The 21,297-nt window shown below is 53.7% G+C and overlaps 1 protein-coding gene across 1 annotated transcript; it reads left to right on the forward strand.

Moving 5' to 3' along the window:
• The first annotated feature begins 7,509 nt into the window (after nucleotides 1-7,509).
• EPS8L3 (EPS8 like 3) lies at nucleotides 7,510-13,229 on the forward strand. Its single transcript, XM_054088006.1, has 19 exons — nucleotides 7,510-7,550; nucleotides 7,663-7,736; nucleotides 7,823-7,887; nucleotides 8,000-8,155; nucleotides 9,012-9,161; nucleotides 9,238-9,314; nucleotides 10,125-10,246; nucleotides 10,327-10,400; nucleotides 10,484-10,616; nucleotides 10,699-10,763; nucleotides 11,340-11,414; nucleotides 11,775-11,923; nucleotides 12,016-12,097; nucleotides 12,296-12,333; nucleotides 12,428-12,515; nucleotides 12,615-12,716; nucleotides 12,786-12,895; nucleotides 12,996-13,128; nucleotides 13,212-13,229. Exons 1-19 carry the CDS (start codon nucleotides 7,510-7,512, stop codon nucleotides 13,227-13,229), a joined length of 1,752 nt encoding a protein of 583 aa, XP_053943981.1.
• Nucleotides 13,230-21,297: the final 8,068 nt, after the last annotated feature.

Consider the following 21,297-nt stretch of genomic DNA (forward strand, 5'->3'; position numbering starts at 1 on the left):
GCAAAATAAACTCAAAGTCCAAAGGTTCCCAGCCTCCAGTCATGTCCCTGCAGCTCAGCCAGGAGCCACCGGACATGGGCATCTCTGGCCGATCTGGGCATGGGTGCCTGCTCCCCTTGAAACCCCCAGCATTGCTCACTCATTAGCATCTTCTCCATTACCTTCCAATAAAGAGTGTGGACTGTCACATCAGCAGCAGATTAAAAAGCAGAGGAGGAGGCTTGCTTCTGGGATGCTTCTTCTGAAAAGCCTTCAGATGTGCTCCTGGGGGAATTTTCAGAAAGCTGACAGGATTTCTTCTACTCCTCTCTTTCCACTCTGCTCTGCTCTCCTGAGACCCCACCTGGAGTCCTGTGTCCAATTCTGGAATCATAGAATCATAGAATAATTTGGGTTGGAAGGGACCTCAAAGATCATCTAGTTTCAACCCCCCCCTACAATGGGCAGAGACATGTCCCACTATATTAGGCTGCCCAAAGCCACATCCAACCCGGCCTTGAACATGTCCAGAGATGCAGCAGCCACAACTTCCCTGGTCAATATGTTCCAGTGCCTCACCATTCTCGTAGTGAAGAAATTCTTCCTTATGTCTACTCTAAATCTGCCCCTCTCCAGTTTATACCCATTGGCCCAAGTATTATCACTACAAGCCTTTGTTAACAATCCCTCCCCAGCTTTATTGCAGGCCCCCTTCAGGTATTGGAAGGTTGCTATACGTCTCTTCTCCAGGCTGAACAAACCCAACTCTCTTAGCCTATCATTGTATGGGAGGCGCTTCAGCCCTCTGATCATCTTTGTAGCCTCCTCTGGACCCAATCCAACAGCTCCATAACCTTCTTATGCCGAGGATTTCAGGACTGGACACAATACTCCAGATGAGGTCTCACAAGAGAGGAATAGAGGGGCAGAATCACCTCCCTTGACCTGCTGGTCACGCTTCTTTTGATGCAGTCCAGGACATGGTTGGCCTCCTGGGCTGTAAGCACACATTGCTGACTTATGTTGAGCTTCTCATCAACCGGCACCCCCAAATCCTTCTCTACAGGGCTGCTCTCAATCACATCATCCCCCATCCTGTATTGAAATCAGGGATTGCCCCGACCCAGATGTAGGGCCTTGCACTTGGCCTTGTTGAACCTCATGAGGTTCTCATAGCCCCACTTCTCCAGCCTGTCCAGGTCCCTCTGAATTCCAATGTGACAACCATACTGCTCAGCTTGATGTCATCTGCAAACTTGCTGAGGGTGCACTCAATCTCGCTGTCAATATCATTGATGAAGATATTAAACAGCACTGGTCCCAGTACGGACCCCTGAGGGACACCACTTGTCACGGATCTCCATCTAGACCTCGAGCGTTTGACCACTAATCTCTTAATATGACCATCCAACCTATATCTTATCCACCGAACAGTCCACCCATCACATCCATATCACTCCAATTTAGAGAGAGGGATGTTGCGGAGGACCGTGTCAAAGGCTTTACAGAAGTCCAGATAGATCACATCTGTTAGTTTTCCCGTGTCCACCACTGTGGTTACCCCATCATAGAAACCACTAGGCTGGTCATACAGGACTTGCCCCTGGTGAAGCCATGTTGACTGCCATTAATCACCTCCCCATCCCCCATGTGCTTTAGCATAGCTTCTAGGACAATCTGTTCCATGATCTTCCCAGGCACAGAGGTGAGGCTGACAGGTCGGTAGTTCCCATCTTTTCTACCATTTTTAAAAATGGGCACAATGTTACCCTTCTTCCAGGCACCAGAGATGACTTCTGAGTGTCATGACTTTTCAAATATCATTGAGAGTGGCTTGGCAACTACACCAGCCAATTCCCTCAGGACTCTGGGATGCATCTCATCAGGTCCCTTAGACTTATATATGTTTAGGTTCCTCAGGTGGTCACAAACCTGATCCTCCTCCATAGTGGGAGGGGTTTTACCCCTCTGGTCACCATCTTGTTGTCCCATGACCCAGGAGGGGTGCAGAGAGCAGCTGTCAGTGAAGACTGAGGCAAATAAATTCTTAAGTACCTCAAGCCTTCTCCATGTCTGTTGATATGAGGTCACTGTTTTCAATCATCAGTCAGGGAATGTTCTCTTTAACCTTCCTCTTCTGATTGGCATACCTGTAAAAGCCCTTCTTGTTAGTCTTCACTTCCCTCGCCAAGCTCAGCTCCAGCTGTGTCTTGGCTTTCCTGACCTAATCCCTACACAAACAGGTAGCGTCCCTATACATTTCCCAGGTTACCTGTCCCTGCTTGCACTGACTGTGCAGTTCCCTCTTGTTCTGAGTCTGACCAGCATGTCTCGACTCAGCCATGCTGGTCTATTCCCTTTCCTGCCTGATTCCTACATATGGGGACTGAGCGCTCTTGTGCTTCATGGAAAACTTTCTCAAATATTTGCCATCTCTGTTCTTCCCAGCATAGGAAGGAGATAGAACTGTTGGAATGGGTCCAGAGAAGGACACAGAGATGATCCGAGGGCTGGAGCACCTCTGCTATAAGGACAGGCTGAGAAAGTGGGGGTTGTTCAGCCTGGAGAAGAGAAGGTTCTGGGGAGACCTTAGAGCAGCTTCCAGTACTGAAAGGAGTTCCAAGAAAGCCGGGGAAGGGCTCTTGATGAGGGAGTGATGGGATAGGACAATGGGGAATGGTTTTAAATTGGAAGGGGAAGATTTAGATCAGACACTAGGAAGAAATTCTTCACATTGAGGGTGTGGAGGCCCTGGCCCAGCTTGTCCAGGGAAGTGGTGGCTGCCCCATCCCTGGGTGTGTTCAAGGCCAGGTTGGATGGGGCTTGGAGCAACCGGATCCAGTGGGAGGTGTCCCTGCCCATGGGAGGGGGATGGAACAGGATGGGCTTTGAGGTCCCTTCCAACCCAAACCATTCCATGATTCTATAACAGAAAATCCCCAAGGATTTCCTCCCATTTCTCTGAAGAGATGGGATCCAGTGACTCAGAGCTGTGAGGGCCAGGACACCCCTCAGCTGTGGAGCTTTGGGCTGAGACTCCAAAGTGGCTCTACCTGTGGGTGACCATGAGGATATTCCTTGGGAAGTGAAGAGATTGATGGCCACACCAAGCCAGGACCTTTGGGGATGGCAGAGGGGGAGACGCAGCCCCCAGTGAGCCCCACAGCCAAAGGACAGAGCACGGTGATAAGGACTCAGTGGTGGTTCTTGGAGCACACCAGCTCCTATGGTGGCCATGCCAGGTGGGTGCTTAAACCTCTTGGCAGGATGCAACCCTGGTCTGGTGCATGCAGGAGCATCCAGGCACCCACTTGGGACTCCCCCTGCTCTGGCTCCATGGAGAAGGGTCTAATGCCACAGGGACTAGGCAACAGGGTGATCATGGATGGGGACACAGCAGGTGGGGTGCAGGGAGACAGGATGACAGCAGAGTGTCACCAAGCCTCCTTCCATCACCCCATGTCACACCCAAAAAAGCATCTGAGCCTGGCTGCTGTGGTGGTGGGGACATCGGCTCATCACCATTCCCATGAGGGAGACCCCATGGAGGACAGAAGAACTGATGGATTTGGGCATGGCCGAGAGGAACGTCTCAACCTGGGGGCTGTGTGGGGCGGTGCCATTCCATTCCTCTAGCCCAGGGAGAACGATGCAAGAGGTTTTCCCAGCCCCTGAGGGGTTAAACTCTCCCCAGGCATCCCCAAAATGACAGGGAGCTGCTGGTCCCCAGCAATTAGGTGGCAGGTCCGGGTACACCGCGGTCCATCCTGCTTTTGGCCTCGGTGACGTGGGGACAGATCCCAGCTGGCCAGTGGTTTGTGCTGCTGGCTGGCACCCAACAGCCAGAGCCACAGCTGCTTTCTGACTCCACGGCCCCCATGGCACCTGGCTGGGGATGATGTGTCACCAGCAGTTCCAGGAATTGGTGGACTCAAGGTCTCCCTCTGCCTGGGTACCCCCAAATCCACACCAACCCCATGTTGTCCCTGCGGTAGGATTGGATTGTGCACCCTTGGTGGGGACAGGAACAAGGCTGCATCCCCAGCAATGTCCCCTGGGTGGGAGTGGGTGTCCCCCCATCCAGCAGCTTTCTAGGGTAGAAAATGGGGTGCAGCGTGGGGTCATTTTCCTCTCTAGAACAGCTGTGGTTTGGGGGCCAACTCATGGCTTAAGTGTTGGGGGAAGATTTAGATTAGACATTAGGAAGAAATTCTTCACATTGAGGGTAGGGACGTCCTGGCCCAGGTTATCCAGAGACCTGGTGGCTGCTGGAGGTGTTCGAGGCCAGGTTAGATGGGGCTTGGAGCCCCCTGATCCAGTAGGAGGTGTCTCTGCCCATGGCAGGGGGGTGGAACTGAGTGGGCTTTGAGGTCCCTTCCAATCCAAACCATCTCATGGTTCCATGATTCTCACTTGCCATCAACCAGAATCCCCAGATCCCATCCCTGGAGGTGTTGAAGGCCAGGCTGGATGGGACTTAGATCAACCTGACGCAGTGGGAGGTGTCCCTGCCATTGGCAGGGGGTTGGAACTGGATGAGCTTTAAGGTCTCTTTGAACCTAAACCATTCCATGATTCTATGATTTAGCACATTCTGATGCCAGGGGTTTCTAAACCTGAAATGACAAAACACTTGGGCATCACCTGGGTGGGAGAAGCCTCCAAGCTCCCTCACAGCTCTTCCCAAGGAGGTTGGTGGCCCCTGGGGCCTTCCTGAGCCTGAAGAACAGCAAGGGGAGCATGGCAGGGCAGGGGGGTGTGGGGAGGTATCGCTTCTGGTCAGGAATCAAGAGGAAAAAAAACCCCAAATGAGGCTTTTTATATTTCTACAGCTGGCACCATTCTCAACTCACCCAGTGGGGTGACTGGGAGGAGCTGGGAAGGGGTGGGGTGACAACCCTGTCCCTGCAGAGGGGTGGACATGGGTGGGCCATGGTCCTCCCTGTGCTGTATGTGCTGCTGGGGGTGGGAGGGATCAAGACCACTCCACACCCATGGGTCCCATAAGGAGCAAGGGAAGGAGCTGATTCCTCCAGCCTGATCGAGCCTGGGGAGGCAGTGGGATCCAGCTGGGGAAACTGAGACACAGCTGAGCTTGCAGCAGGGCTGGGATGGGGGTGCCTTTGTTCAGCCCCTGGGACGTGGCTTGGGCTCAGGGGGAGTTTGGGGATGCCCATGGTGCACAATTTGGGGCTGAGCCAGTGCCGTTGGCATTCCTGCTTAGCAAGAGCCTGACAGGGTTTGTTTTCCTCATCACAGGAACTTTGCTTCCTCCTCACAGCTCGTCACGTCTTCGAGGCCACCCTGGTGCTCGGGAGTGTCACTGGGAAGGACACAGGCGTTGGTGCAAGGAGCCAGCAGCGCTGGGGGGCAGTGGCACCCCGGTTCCCTGCCCCTGTGGCTCCCAGGAAGGGGGGCTGGGAGCCTGGCTCCCCGCAGGGTGCTGTGGTGGCTCTGCAGCCCCAGTGAGGCCTAGCACTAGCTGGGGGACCGGCATGGTGGGGGAACTTGGAACCAGCACAGGGACAGGCAGCCCTCAGCCAGCACCCACAACGCTAAATTGACCCTAAACACCATCTAAATCCCCTCCAGAGTGGGGTGGGAACCTCGGGGGGGGTGGGGGTGGGGGACCGGGGGGGGACACTTGGGACGGACACCCCCCCCAATTCCCTTCCACATCAACAGGGTCTGCTCTTGGGGGGTCTGCAACCCCAAACCTCCCATGGGGACTGTGATGCCACAGAGCAGGAGCCACTGCGTCCCTCCTTGAGAAGAGTCACCCACATGTCCCAACGCCAGAGCCCCCAGGGGGTTTGGTGGTGCCAGCAGGATCTGGGGTGGCAGTGGGCACACTTGGGACCCTGCACACTTCGGGACCTGTATCTGCGGGGGTCGGACATCGGGGCGGGGGGGGGGGGGGGAAATGTCACACATCTGAGGGTCTCACACGGATGTGGACGTGCTGCCTCCTGGTGGCCGCAGGTGGGGTACACTGCCGCAGGTGGGGTTTCTGGGGAAACACTCGTTTCCCCAGAAACGAGGAAATAGGCACGACCCCAACTCTGCACCCCCTCCCCGCTCCCCTGGGGCCATTCCGAGACCCCTCCGCTTGCTTCTGCTTGTACCTGTCCACTGACGGTCGCCAGATAACCCCAAAGGGGTGTCACCACCCAGCTCATGCGATGGCCTGGGGTGCAGGATGCCAGGAGTCTGCTGTGGTAGGGCTGGTTTGGCCCAAAAACCTGGAAAGAAAATGAAGAGAGAGGTTGTCAGCTGGGATGTGACAGCTTATAGGGCTGCAGGGGAATGGATGGATCCGTGGGGATGCAGTGCCCACAGCCCAGCCGACTCATCACCCCCGTCACACTGCATTTTGGAGCCCAGAGACTCCAAAAGGGTCAAAATGAGCCTCAAATCCATTTCACTGGGCAGGAGGGTCAGTGGGTCACTCTGGTCCCAAGGACATGACCACTGGCCAGTGCCAACCCCAGTGTGGCCACCCAGTGTCCCCTGGCCAAAGAGGGCAGATGGGCAGAAGTTCTGCCCAGGTCTCCTGGGGGTGTTGAAGGATGGATTCTGCAAAGGGGACCCTGTGGGATGGAGCAGGGCTAGACACCTGGGGAAAAGGTGACCCCACGGTATTGGGGACAGTGACCCTCTGCCACTAGTCACGGACCTGCATGCTGGATCCAGCCCCTCCTTGGCACGAACCACCCTGGAAGAGTTTCCCCAGCAGGACTGAGTTTCTGGATGAGCCTGGGATGAGGTCTGTGGGACAGGGTTGGGTGGTGCTCCACAAGATGTCACCAAACCTCAGCTCTGGGGGCGTGCCAGGCTGGCTTTGAGGTGGGGAGCACCCTGTCCACCCCACCTGGGTGCTCCCGAGGCAAGTAAGTCCTGCTGCAATGTGGGCACCCCAGCGTGAGTAGGATCGTGGCACCCCAGGGTGAGCAGGGTGGGCACTGCAGGGTGGTGGCATCACAAGATCAGCAGGGTGGACACTGGAGGGTGAGCAGGGTAGGGGCACCCCAGGGTGAGCGCTGGAAGGTGATTAGGGTGGTGGCAGCCAGTGGTGACTGTCCCTTCCTGCTGTCGTCTGTCACCCCCCCTCCCCGCCTTTGCCCTGAAGCAGATGCCATGGGGCAAAGAGCAGATGGGTGCGGTGCCGACGTCAAGCCTTTGCCCTCACCTGCACCACCCTCTACTGCGCACTTTGTCTGGGAGCCTGGTCTGGCAGCATCAGGGCTGGGGTGAGTGGAGGCACCCCAGGTGTACCCCCCAGGACAGGGATTCCATCTGGTGACGTAAGGCTCTGGCTGCTGGGTGAATCCCACGGGGCTGGGATGGAGCAAGATGCCTGGGGAGGGGTGGGCAGGGGGGTCCTGCTGGGGACCAGGGTGATGTCCTGCAGGGGATGAATGGCATGAGAGGGGGCCCAAGTGACCGGGAACACCCTGGGGGTGACGTGGGGACTGTTCCCAGCCCAGGACCCCATAGCAGAACTGAGCTGCCCTTGCTGCCCCCTGCAAGATGGGAGACGCCTTCCACCGCCGGAACAACCCCCCACCTTGGTGAGCAGCCAGCGGGGTGGGGTGTCCCCACCTTGGGGACCCCCAGGAACTGGGGATGGGATGGGGGGGACCATGGTGCAGGGCATAAGTATCCATCTGTCTCACCGTCCAGGAGTGAATGTGATGACAGTTCCCCATTCCAGCAATCCAACAACTTCACCCGCCCCAGTGGGAGAAGCATCTACAGTGAGTGCACCCCCCCCCCCCCCCCCGCCCCCGGCTCATGTCCCCTATGTGTCCTCATCCACTGACCCTGCGTGCCCCCCACCTAGACCAGCGCAAGGACTACAGCCAGACCCTGTGCAGACCCCAAAGCAACTTCCAGCACCACGTCGAGGTAGGACACCTCCAAACTGCCCCCGCCTTGCCAAGGTGCTGCGGTTTGCGGGGCGGTGGGGGAGGGGGGTGGCAGGGTGCACAGTGACACCCATTGCCCTGTTCCCCTCCAGCACCTGCTCACAGTGCGCCTGGAGAGGAACATGCGCAGCGTCGAGGACTGCCTGGCACACCTGAAGGTGCTGGAGGCTCAGGGGCGGGTTTGGGGGCAGGATCTCATCCTGCAAATCAAGGATGGTGAGCTGGTGCTGAGTGATGTGGAGAGCAAGGTACCTGGCACCCCTACCCCTGGCACCCACCAAGCCTGGCACCCCTGCCCAATGCACCCCCAAAGCCCGACACCCCCTGGCCATGCGACCCCACAAAGCCTGGCACCCCCAGAACCATGGCACCCCCTGCCCATGGCACCCACTCTTGACCCAGCACATCCATAAATCTGGTGTCCCTCCAATTCTGGCATCCCCTGCAGCCCTCACACCCTGATGATGCTGGCATCTCCCCCCTAGCACCTCTCGTGGTCCCCACACCCTCTCCAGCCATGGCATCCCGTTAGTCCTGGTGCCCCCCTTGACTCAGCTTGCACACTAGCCTTTCAGCAACCCCCTCCCTCGCCATCACCCTGCCCCCTAACGCAAGCACCCCACAACTGTGGCACTCAACTTTGCCGTGGCCCTTACCCTGGACCCAACACCCCAGATCCAGGTTTCCCCAGCTATGGCACCCCCACAACCCTGGTACTGCCACACCTTCACCTTTGCACCCCTATAGGCCTGGCACCTCCTTGCCTTGGCACTGACTGCAACCCTTGCACCCCTACAAGCCTGGCATCCCCAACCCTTGCACCCCTCTAACCCTGCCACTCCCAACTTTCACACCCCCACAAGCCTGGCATCCCCAAACCTACCCCGCAATGCCCCCCTCCCCAGGCTCAGTACCCTCAAAAAATCTGGCATGCCCCTGGCTGTGCCACCCCATAACCCTACCCCCCCGAATTAACCCTTGCATCCTCACAACCCTTCAATCCCCCCACGCCCTAGCACCCCTATAACACTTGCACACCCTTAACCCTTCACCCCTACTGGCCATTCTGGAGGTGCTGAGCACCTCATTTCCTCCTTGGGCCAGGAGGAGCTGGATGCTTTCCTGCTGGACAGCGTGCAGGGGTGTTTGGCTGCACTGGACATTTGCACCTACAACTCGGTGTTGGCCATCAGTGTGCAGGAGCAGAGCCCCCCAGGAACCAGCGTCCTGCTGTTCCAGTGCGAGCATCCAGGAGTGAGCCTTGAGGGGAATCAAGGGGTTGAGGGCAGCACTCCAGGCTGGGAGGTTGATGGTGGGGGGTCTGTGGCAGGCAGAGACGCTGAAGAGCAGCCTGGAGAAGCTGATGAAGCAGGGGAAGGAGGAGCAGAGGTGGCTGTATGGGCACAGGTGAGCGGGTGTGTGGTTCTTCACCCTGTCCTGGGGGAGAGCCAAGCCTGCCCCCCAAGTCCCTTCAAGCTGTGGTGGGTCAGCCCTACCCCCCCTCAAGCATCCCCCTTCTACCCCTTTCCCATGGGCACAGCCCCCCGTCTCACCCCACACCCAGCTTCCCTGTACCCCTATAGCATATTCCCACAGCTAGCCCCAGCCCCACCATCATGGGCACAAAACCCAGGCTCCCTCCAGTACCCATCTCCAAGGGCTCAGTGTCCCCCCATCTCCATGGGCAGAGACACCCCCACCCCTCTTCCCCATCTCCAAGGGCTCAGCACCCTTCCTACCCCATCCTCATGGGCACAGACCCCCCTACCTACCCTCATGGGCTCAGCCCTCCCTCCTACTCCATCCCCATGGGCACAGACCCCTCCACCCCATCTCCACGAACTTAACTCGCCCCCATCCCCATGGGCACAGACCCACCTCCCCTCCATAACCTAACCTTGGGCTCAGTTCCCCTCCTGCCCCATCCCAATGCTCACAGACACCACCCACCACCCCATACCCCATCTCTGGGCTCAGCTCTCCCCTCCCTACCCCAACCCCATGGGCACAGATGCCCCCCACTCCTGTACCCCAGGCCCAGGGCCCCCATCCACATGGGCACAGGCTTTTCCCACTCTCCTACCCCATCCCTGGGTTCAGCCCCACCTCCTACCCCAGCCCCATGGGCGCAGCCCCTTCTCCAGCCCTTTACCCCATGTCCATGTGCACAGACCCCCCCTACCCTAGACTCAGACCCCCCATTCCCTCCTTTCCCAGGAACAGCCAGGATGTGCTGCCAATTCCAGCCCCCCCGTACACGAAGGCTCCCTCCGTACCCCCAGAGCAGCAGGCAGAGCCCCCTGAGCCCCCCTACTGCCCGCTGCCCTCCTCGAGCTACAGTGAGTCATGGGGGAACACCGTGTCTCAGTTTCCCCAGTGGGACTGGGAGAGACATAGTTGGACCCTCTGCTGTCCCCAGGCTTGCTGGGCACCCAGCAGACCCCATGGACCACAACTCCCGGCCTGGTGATGTCCTCTGTGGACCGAGATGTTGTAAGTCATAACCCACCTCCTGGGATAGGGACCCTCTCAGTTCTCCCCACTGACACCCACTGGGCCCCATCCTGCTCCCCTAGGAGGTCCTCAACCATGTGCTGGGTGACCTGGACCTCTTCGTTTTCCGGCTGAAGACAGCCCTGGGCCTGGCCAGCACCTCGCAGCTGAAGAAGAAAAAGAAGATGAAGAAGAAAAAGAAGATGAAGAACAAAGGTGGAGAGGGCTGCGCCCTGAGGGTCTGGGAGGGGTTGGGGGGGCAACCCGGTGCCAGCACCCCACTCTTCATCCCCCGCAGCTCTGCCCCCTCAGGAGGACTACAAGGAGTTCTTCCAGAAGGTGAAATACGCCCTCAACCTACTAGTAGGTCCCATGGGGCTGGAAGTGACCCCATGGCTCATGGGCATCTCTGTCTGGTTGGTGCATGGGGACAGGGGTGGAGTGTGGGGTGTGCTGTGTGAGGGTGGGGGGAGGGGTGCACGGGGAAGGGGGCGGCTGTAAGGGCATAAGGGGAGTCATGGGGAGGGGGAGACATGGGGACAGGGGACCTGTGGGGAACAAGGAGGGGGTGGGGATGCAGGGGCTGTGAGGAGATTGAGGGGGCTGAGTGGAGATGGAAGGGATGGGGACATGGTGGGGTGTGTGGGGATAGGGCGCTTAGGGGGTATAAAGGGGTACATGGAGACAAGGGTGGTGCATGGGGACAGGGGGCTGTGGGGGGCAAGATGGGGTGTGTGGGGATGGGAGGGTTGTCTGGGATCAAAAGGAGTTGTGTGGGGACAAGGAGGACCACATGGGGATGGGAGGGTGTGGGGACACAGGGAGCTGTGTGGGGATGGGGGGAGTGTGGGGAGAAAAGAGGAGGGCTGTGTGGGAACAGGGGGGCTAATTGGAGGTGGGTGTAGCTGTGTGGGGACCCTCTTTGTCCCCTCCATACAGGGCAGGACCCACCGGCTTGTGCGGGAACCGGAGCCCCCAGAGCTGGTGGACCTCATCTTCACAGCCCTCTCCTTTGTGAGTGCCCTCCAAAGTGGATCCCAGCCCCCCATATCTGAGCTCATGGGGGGGGGGGGGGGAGCCAAGCCATGGGATGGGGTATGGGGGTGTGGGGGATGAGCTTGGGCATGGATTTTGGGGTTTCAGGAGATTTGTGACAATGGGGATGGGTAGGAGCAGCCCCCAACCATCCTGGGAGGCAGTTGTGGGCGTGCTGCCCACTGCAATCCCCCTATCCCGGGAGGCAGTTCTGGGGGTTCTGCCCAATTCTCCCCCCTATCCTGGGGGGCAGTTCTGGGGATGCTCCCCCATCTCCCCCTTCCTCCATCTTGGGGGGCAGTTCTGAGGCTGCTACCCCATCTCCACCCCTCCGAGCAGGTCCTGGCCCATTGCCCCATGCTTGGGTTGGGGGCGGCTGTGGAAGTCCCGCTGCTGGTGCCGGAGGCAATCGAGCTGCTGGAGGAGACCCTGTGTCAGGAGCACCGTGAAACCTGGAAGGCCCTGGGCAGTGCCTGGAACCAGAGCAGGTGTGGGGGCAGCCCCCCTGCACCAAGGGGGTGCCAACCTGGTGCTGGCGGGGGGTGTCACCCCACCCACCTTGGCTTCCTCCCTGCTGCAGTGCTGAATACCCCAATGGCGACCTGGTGCCTAGCTACATCCCTGTCTTCTCTGATGGGTGGCTTCCCCCTCCGGTGGAGCAGGTACGGCATGGAGGTGCAGGGCACCCTGCTGTCTGCCTCAGTTTCCCCAACTCTGACCCTGCCTCAGTTTCCCAAACTCCCTCTGAACCTGCCTCGGTTTTCTGAGCTCTGAACCTGCCTTGGTTTCCCCAGCTCTGAACCTGTCTTGGTTTCCCCAGCTCACTAAACCCCCCACCCTTCTCTCTTCTCCCCACACAGCTGCCAACCACTGGCTTGATGGACAACCCCGGCCAAGCGTAAGTGCTCCCGCTGCCCTGTGGACCCCCATGGCCGGGGCAGGACCTGGCTGCCAGTTGGCTTCTCATGCCCACCCCCCGCCTCCATCTCCAGCGCCCCGCAGGGCTTTGTCCGAGCCCTGTATGAGTTTCAGAGCAGGAACCCACAGGAGCTGAATGTCAGGATGGGGGACACACTGCAGGTAGAAAGTGCGGGAAGGATGGAGTTGGGACCCCCATCCTGCTGGGGGTGCTGGAAGGGGGTGACAGGGTGTGTCTCCCCCTTCTCCCCACTCCCTCAGGTCCTGGACCAGCGGAAGAAGTGGTGGCTGGTGCAGGATGACCGTGGGGACAAGGGCTATGTCCCCAGCAACATCCTGGAGCCCCTGGGGCCGGGGCAGGATGTTGTGGGGCACAGAGGCAGCCAAGAGGGTGACCCCCCTCCCCTCCCCTCCTCGCGCCCCCACCACCAGGAGGGTATGGCAGGAGGTCCCCTGCTCCAGGGCAGCCCCCTCAACCTGCACACTGACTCCTCACCGGCAGAGGTGACGGCATGGCTGAAGGACAAGGGCTTCTTGCGGATGTGGGTAGAGCCTTGAGCCCCTTGTGGTTCCATTTGGGGGGGGGGGGGGGGGCATTCTCACTGCACCCCCTTACTGCCCATCCATCTGTCCCCCTTCCAGCACGGTGCGGTGCCTGGGGGTGCTGACGGGAGGGCAGCTGCTGCAGATGACCCCGGCGGAGCTGCGAGCTGTCTGTCCCGAGGAGTGGCGTCGAGTTCTCTTCAAGCTCTCAGCCATCAGGACATCTCTGGGGGTAAGGGAACCCCCGAGCCCCATGCCCTGTCCCCACCCTAGGCTCACCACCCCATCCCAAAACTGCTTCTCCTTTCCCTGCAGATGGGTCCCATGGATTGAGCTGAGTCTCCACCATGTGCCCCCCCCAGCATGGAGAGCCACTCCTCGGGGCTGTAGGGACACAGCCCCCACAAGGCTGCTAGGACCTTCGTCGTGGTGGCAGAGGAATCTTGCGGACCCCCCAGTGGGGAAGTGGGGGGCAGGCAGCCCTCGCTGGAGTGGCCGGGCACTGTGAAACGCGGGTGCCCCCCTAAATATGAAATAAAAGAATGACAGCATGGGTGGGAGCACATTGGTCTCTGTGTCTTCCGTGGGTCACCCTAGTGGGTCTGGGGGGGGAAACAGGGACAAGGAGGGGCTCTAGAGGGGTCCTTGGGGGTCCTAAAAGGGTTCTGGGGAGCTCGTGAGGGGTTCTGGGTGTCTCTAGAGGGGTCCTTGGGGTACTAGAGGAGTCTGGGGGCTCTAGAGGGGTCCTGGGGGTCTCTAAAAGGGTCCTTGTGGGTCTCTGGAGAGGTCCTGGGATGTCCTAGAGGAGTCCTTGGCATGCGTCTAGGGCCTCTCTAGGATTGCCCAGCATCCATCTAGGACACCCAGGACTCATCTAGGGACCACCAGAACCCTCTAGGGACCCACAGGACTCCTCTAGGACACCCCAGGACCCCTCAAGTGACTTGAAGACCCCTCTAGAGCACCCTAGGTCCCCTCTAGGACCCCTAGGAACACTCTACATACCCCAGGACCCCTTTAGGGATCCCCAGAATCCCTCTGGGAACCCCCAGAACCCCTCCAGCACCCACCAGGACCGCTCTAGTATGCCCAGGACTTCTTTAGGGACCCCCATGACCTCTCTAGAGTCCCACATTATCTCTCCAGGACCATCTGGACCCCACTGAGGGACACCCAAGAACTCTCTAAAGCTCCCCAGGAGCACTCTAATGCCCCCAGGGCCGCTCTAGAGCCTCCAGAACCCCTCTGGAAACACCCAGGACCGCTCTAGAGCCCTCTAGGACCCTTCTAGGAAGCACCAGGACTCCCTTAGGGACCCCAAGGACCCATCTAGAGCTCAGAGGACCTCTCTGGGGACCACCAGAACCTCTCTAGGACCCCCCCAGAAGCCCTCTAGGGACCGCCAGGACCCCTCTAGGAATTCCAAGGAATCCTTTAGAGATTCCCAGGACCCCTTTAGGGACCTCTCAAGACCACTCTTGAGCCACCCAGGAATTCTTTATGAGCTCCAAGGACACTTCTAGAACACCAGGAACATACTAAAGCCCTGTAAGACATGTCTAGTAACCAGAAGAACACCTACAGAGACACAAAGGGCTGGGGTTAGCGTTCAGAGTTAGAGTTAGGTTTTGGGGTTACGGTTAGGGTTTGGGGTTACCCTTACTGGGGTTAGGGTTAGGGGTTAGAGTTAGGGTTAAGGTTAGGATTAGGGTTACGGTTACAGGGTTAAGGGTTAGGGGTTAGGGTTAAGGATTAGGGGTTAGGTCTTGGTTTAGGGGTTAGGGTTAAGGTTAGGGTCGTTAGGGTTAGGGCTAGGGATTAGGGATTAGGGATTAGGGGTTAGGGGCTTGGGTTAGGGTTTAGGGGTTTGGGTTAGGGTTAGGGGTTGGGGTTAGGGGTTAGGGTCATAAGGGTTAGGGGTCAGGTTCAGGGTTAGGGGTTGGGGTTAGGGCAATGAAAGCGCTCCCGGGAGAAAGAACTAACAAGCAGCAACGTTCTGTGCTAGCATCTTCCCCTTAGGTGCTATTGGTGAACGTTTTCAATTTGGCAGCAGAGCTTTCCTCAGCATATTCCAGTCACAGCTCACTAGTCTATATTATAGCAGACTCCAAAACATGTGGTGCACTTTGCAGTGACAGCTCTACCAGAGAAGTGGTTGTCAAGGTCCACTCATAGACGGACACGTGATGGTTCTTTTCAGCTGTGATCTTGGAGTTGAAAAGGTGCAAGACAATAATTCAACAAGTCAGGGGAGTTAAATTTTGGTCCAAACAGGAACTTTATTAATTGTGCCCGTAAAGTGACTTGTGATAGAAAGAGAGAGACAATAAGGAAAGGATGGCGAGGGAAGGAAAAGGGGGTTTATAGCTACCACCACGGGCCCGCAGACATCTCTGGGGTCCCAATCTAGATGGTGTTCCTCTGCCTCAGTGTTCGATTGACGTGATCTCACGGTGGGGGAAGATCTTCGAAATTCAGCTGCTCCAGAGCTGTCTTTTATGCTAGTCCATACACCTGGTTCCTCCTTGCGACCCGTCTTTGTCGAGCCTCAGTCCTGTGGAGATATGCCAAACTCCACCTGACAGGTCACACATGCCAAGAGAGGAGTGTCTGAGGCATGATCGCCTTTGGAGGCAGGTCTTCTCCACTTGCGCATGCGCTCCTCCTGGCGGCTGTGGTCTATTTGGGGTCCCTGATGAAGGTTAGTAGTCATCATCCCCTTGAACTTGTCCTTTCACACGCTGTGTTGGGGTATTGGTCTGTGGTAAATCCCAGCATTAATTTTCCTGCTTAACTTCACGGACCTTTCACTATAGTGATTAGCAGGGAGCCTTTGGGTCTATAGTCTTGCCTTGCTTCATGGATCTTTCACAACAGTAGAGATTTAGATACAGGTACAAAGCATTCGTCCTGTACCAACCTAGACAGTTACGTGTCATACCAGCTTCTTCCGTTACTGTGAGGCCTGCACCTGTGGTTTAGCACCTGATGGGAAATGTTGAGACAGAAATTGATCCTTTGACAGACCCTTACACCACCTGGTGGCTCAACGTTTGTCTTCAGGATCAGTTGTCTTCAGGACAAGCTATCTTGGGGATAAGCTGTCTTTGGGACCGCATGGTGGTAGCACTCAGAGAGAGAGAAGAGAAGGGAGGGAAAAGGGAAGAAAAGATTTTTTTACATTTCTTTTTGCCATGCGGCCCGCACAATATCGATCGATTTTGGGATCTATCCCAAGCTGGATATGACGCTCAAGGGCTTGCGTGCATTGAACGCGGATGACAAAAGCCTCATTGGCTTTATCATTTGCTGATTAAAAATGTTCAATATTACAGACAAATTGATACTGATTAGGGAAAGGATTAGGAGAATGACAATAAGGTGACACAGCTTGTTTAGGATGCTGGTAGCAGTAGGCGACCACCCGAAAAGTATATCCCACCAGTTACGTTTTCCATCATTTTTCACTCTTTTCATGATTTGTTGTAATTCGTCCACACTATGCTGAATGCTTATCAGAGTTTTCTGTCCGTTTTTCTTTATCTCCACTAATATTTGATTATAATTGCAATGCTGTACTAATTCCTTCGTATGAGTTATGTTCGTTTCAATAGATATGGGTGTTAACTCATGAATCCACGTAAGGTTATATTTCAAAATTTGGTGGGAAGTGACCGGAGCTGAGTAAGAAAAGTCACATCCTGTGATTTCAGTAAAATTACAAACACAAAAATTCATATGATTACTAGTATAAGATATTACATTTCCTACTGTGATATTACTACAAACAGTTCTTAAGCATATACAACTTTTGCCAATATAGATTATTACAGTTTTAGGGTTAACCTCAGGATGAACTTCAAAATGGCAAACCTTTTGGTCAGTGTCTAAGCAAAAATCTTGTGTTCTGATGGCGTTACTTTTGCAGATAACTCCTAGTTGTTCCCACACAATGCAGGATTTCAGGACTACCATTTGCCATTTGTATTCACCCTTTGGGCCCATGGTCTGTGCTCGAAAGGATAGAGAATAGTCCCATTGTGGTTCAAGCCTAATGCATAAACAGGATAAATGATTGAGGCAGCCACTGGTTGCATCCTCAATTGGGCCTGGATGCAACTGAGAGCCAAAGAGATATTACTTTGGGCCACACTGAGTGTGTCTAGAATTAGTTCATGATCTTTTACATTCATCTTTTCCCATTTTGGTAATACGTTGGACAACAGTCACTGATGCGTTCCGAAAGCCAAAAGGGAAGATTGTAAAGGCTGTTGCATTTTTGCCAAGTCGTAAGTTGTGGCAGGCAATGTGTTCAATAATACCTCTGAATCAATGGTATTCAGAACCCCTAATCCGGTTCCCAAAACACCAGTCAGGTCTCTCCATATTCATCTCCAGGAGGATCTATGTAACCAGTTGGTCCATCCCTCATGTGTAGAAAGGGAGAACAGGCAGGTTGAATTTCCGAAATATTGTTTTGCATCAGCAATTTAACCTTTTTGAGAGACCATTCTGGTTTGAATAACATTTGTTGTTGGCCAGTGTTTCCAATTATAAATGGTCCAACCTCATAAATCCTTGGTTGAAGTGTTGGTTTGGGAGGAATCATGGGTGTCAAAACTTCTATTATTAATTACCCCCAATGTCTGGTGTTATTTTTTCCACACACGACCTTATGAGAAAATTTTACTGTGATAAAATTTAACCAACAGTCCAAATTTTGGATAAAATAAGGCCATTTTTTTGGGTTGGGTTTCCAATTACACACCACAGAGAAAGGATTAACCACAGTAAAATTGAGCCAGCAATCACCTTGTTCTTTTTCACAAGATTTGGTAACTTCTACATTAACATCACTCGGGTTCCAGGAAGTATTGTTGCTGGTAAATTTCTGGCGACAACACAAGATAAAAGCATCTTGTCTAATACATCTCTAGTCCTCAGTGGGACATACTTTTCCGATATGCCGGGGTGAATTTTGAATGTCATATTAAAATCTAAAAAATTGCCAAAAACTGTAATAGTAGAGGCCTTTTCGTATTGAAAACCAGGTTCCACTTTTCAACATCCCACCTGAATTTTTTCATCAATGATTCCTGGTAAGGTTCTAATCCACTCACTCTTGTCCCAGACCCACTCAGATGTGAGGTAAACTTCCTCATCATGCATTACAATTACAGTTGCTGTCTTTGGGATAGTTTCCGAGAAAGCTAGAATGTCCTATGAAGGCTTGAGACCAAGGCCATTCCGTATTATTTTGGTTACGAGTAGGAGGTATAATGCAGAAAAGTATAAACAATCCAATCAAAATTTTATAGGCCATTTTCTAATTTAAGTGTCAATTTTTATTCATGTCTCTTCTGAAAGAATTCTTAAAAGTCCCACGGGGTTCTCCTACGAAACTAAAAAACTTGCCCTCTTCAGGCAAAAAAGAATCAAAACGATGGAACAATCCAGTGGGTATTAATCCTATATTCCTTTCTCAGGGCACTGGTGGCTATCCATGCATATTAATTTAAGGGGATCTTTAGTACCAATGGTACATTTTCCACAGTAGGGAGTTCCACCAAAACTGGCTGTCCTGAGAAATAGGATGATTCCTTAGTATCTTTAAGTTCTTTTACAGATGGAGTTAGGGTAGGAGCCTTTGGGCAAAAAGCAGTGATCTTTGGGCATCCATTTACCCCTCAGCAGTCATTCACACCTTCAGCAGCTTCCCACAGTCGGACATCCCAATTCCCCTCATGAGGTTTTAGGAGTCACTTTAGAAGACCATTGATCCTTTCTATTATACCATTAGCTTGAGGTTAATAGGGGGTATGGAAGACCCACTTAATCCCTTCAGCCCTTGCCCACTCTTGCACCACCTTAGCAGAGAAGTGAGAGCCATCACCAGACTGTATTTCCTGAGGTTTTGGAAAAGTCCCAAACCATTTTTTCAGCGCTTTCACTGTGTTATCTCCTGTAGCCCTCTTAAAAGCATCAGCCTGGACTAAACCTGATGTAATTTCAACACCAACCAGCACAAAATGTTTTCTTCTTGATCTCTTAAAGGGACCTATATAATCCACCTGCCAGGCATCCCATAGCCTATACCTTCCCTCAAATGCAAAGGATCATCCTCTAGAGGGTGTCTTTCAAGTTGTGTGCGACATTGCTCGCAGGCTGATTTACACATTTCTCTGGTAACAGGCCAGCCACGAGCGAGGGCTTCTTGATACAGCTCTTTAGCACTGGTGTGCTTACACTTAACATTCAACCATTCAAGCAAGCACTCCCAATTCTATGAGTTTGATCCTTTTGTATAGGAGCAAGCCTAGCCAGTTCATCATCTCTGTTATTCGACTCTCCTGCTGTGACCCCATCTGTCTGGTGTGAAGCGACCCAGCCCACAGCAAAGTTGCCTTGGTGTGCAATTTTCAAGATCTCTTGCCACTTTTCCTTTTGTCACACTGGTACTCTGTTTACCTCCCATTCATTTTGCTCCCAGAAAGGGAGCCATTCAGTAACATCCTTTAAACACAGCATATGAGTCTGTTTAGATATGAACGTGTGTGAGAAAAATGGACAATATGCAGATCAGTGTGATCAAGATGTTGGAAAAATGGACAACACGCAGACCAATGTGATCAAAATGTTGCCACTTTATTAAACCCAGATAGCATCTTATGTATCTTTTCCCCGTGATCATGCAGCTAGTTCTTACAGTGATTGGCACAGGTTTACATATCTTGGCGACTGGATAATGCTTACTTGGTTAATTAGCTTTACATATTTTACATGCTTTTCCCTTCAGTTATCATGATTTCTACTTTCCTAACTTACACCTCCCTCTCAGCTTCTGGGCATACAGTCATAGCTTACTGTTGCTATCCTTTGTTTCCTCTTATCACACTGTTCATAGTCCTTCAAGAGCATTATGGCTTTTCATGTGCCCTTACACCATTTTGATGAATTGCCAAAGTCCAGGTGTCTCCTGAGGGAGTTGTTTTTATTCTTGCAATCTTCCCTATTCCAGTGCATATGTTGCATTAAATGTGACCTATAGTTACCTCATATTGTGGCCTATGCTTATGCTAACAGCCTTATGCTAACCCATAGTTAATAACATCTTTAGCTAATATATACTGTTTCTCCAACACCATAAGCTGGATTGCTCACGTGTCCGTTAAGAGTAAGATAGTCTTCCACATGAATAGGAGAAGTAGTTTAGGCCTCTCTTTGGAGAACGCTCCACACTGCAGCTAGTTCACCTACTTGAGCACTACCCAGTCCTTCAGTGATAATTTGCTCATCAGAGGAGGTGTGAAGAGCAATTGCTCAATATTTCCACACCTTCCCCTCTCTTTTAGCTGAAGCGTCGGTAAACCAAGCATTTACTGTCTGGTCTTGGGAGAAAGGAGGGGCCACCTGGATGACTGAGGCAGGTTTGTCTTGGCTGATATCCAAACTCTCCATTTCTTGGAGAGAAAGGTTCTTTGAGGTTCCTTCTGTTACAGAAAAACCTTACAATAATGCTCAATCTGTGTACCATTTTCATACGGAGGCTTTCTGTGCAACTCCGTCAGGGGGAGGGGTCCCAGCAGTGATTGTTTTTATTACTTTGAATGGGCCTTTTAACACAATTGCTTGATTACATGCTATTTTTTCTACTTCAATGAGGGTCAGTTTTACCACAAACAAACCTTTCTCCCAAGCATTATACCTTTTCTCAGCATTCTTAAAACTGCGAGAATAAAATCCCACAGCTCAGGTTGGACCCTCAAGATCCCAGTGCCATAAGTGTACCGACAACCCTGATGAGGAAAAACCCTACTCAACCTGGAAAGGGTCTGTAGGATGGATAGGACCTAAGGCCTGGTGTGCAGTAGCTTCAAATACCAACAGTTGTAGTACTTCATCTTGGACAGAAGTCCATTCCCATTTGGCACCTTTCCTGAGCAAATCGTAAAGAGATCTAGCTACGATGGAGAAATCCGGGATGTGCTTCCTCCAAAATACTAGAAGACCTAAAGCATTTTGTAACTTCTTTTTAGACTCAGGCATTTTAATTTGATCTAAGGAAGTGAGAGTGTCAGGTGGACTACAGGTCATTCCTCCTTTCCACCGTATACCCAGAAACTTTACCTCTTGGGAGGGTTTTTGGACCTTCTCTGGGGGAATTTTTAAACCCAGATTTTCTAAATGGATTATTACATTCTCTGAATTTCCCCCACCCCCTCTATCTGCTCTCCCCCTACCAATATATCGTCGATGTACTGATAGACAGTGATGTCCTCAGGTTTTGGTATCTGGTCTAGCTCCATGGCTAAAGCATGATGGGCCAATGTAGGGGAATGTTTATACCCCAGGGGCAGTTGGGTGGAAGTGTATTGCTGCCCTTCCCAAGTGAAAGCAAAAC

Source organism: Cuculus canorus, chromosome 24, assembly GCF_017976375.1.
Source record: "Cuculus canorus isolate bCucCan1 chromosome 24, bCucCan1.pri, whole genome shotgun sequence".
Classification (NCBI taxonomy): Eukaryota; Metazoa; Chordata; class Aves; order Cuculiformes; family Cuculidae; genus Cuculus; species Cuculus canorus.

What these genes read in the sequence shown, in the direction of transcription:
- EPS8L3 (XM_054088006.1), top strand. Translation starts at nt 7,510, where the DNA reads ATGGGAGACGCCTTCCACCGCCGGAACAACCCCCCACCTTG. An exon ending in TGAGTGATGTGGAGAGCAAG is followed by an intron (nt 8,156 to 9,011) that starts GTACCTGGCACC and finishes TCCTTGGGCCAG; the next exon opens with GAGGAGCTGGATGCTTTCCT. An exon ending in GCTGCCCTCCTCGAGCTACA is followed by an intron (nt 10,247 to 10,326) that starts GTGAGTCATGGG and finishes TGCTGTCCCCAG; the next exon opens with GCTTGCTGGGCACCCAGCAG.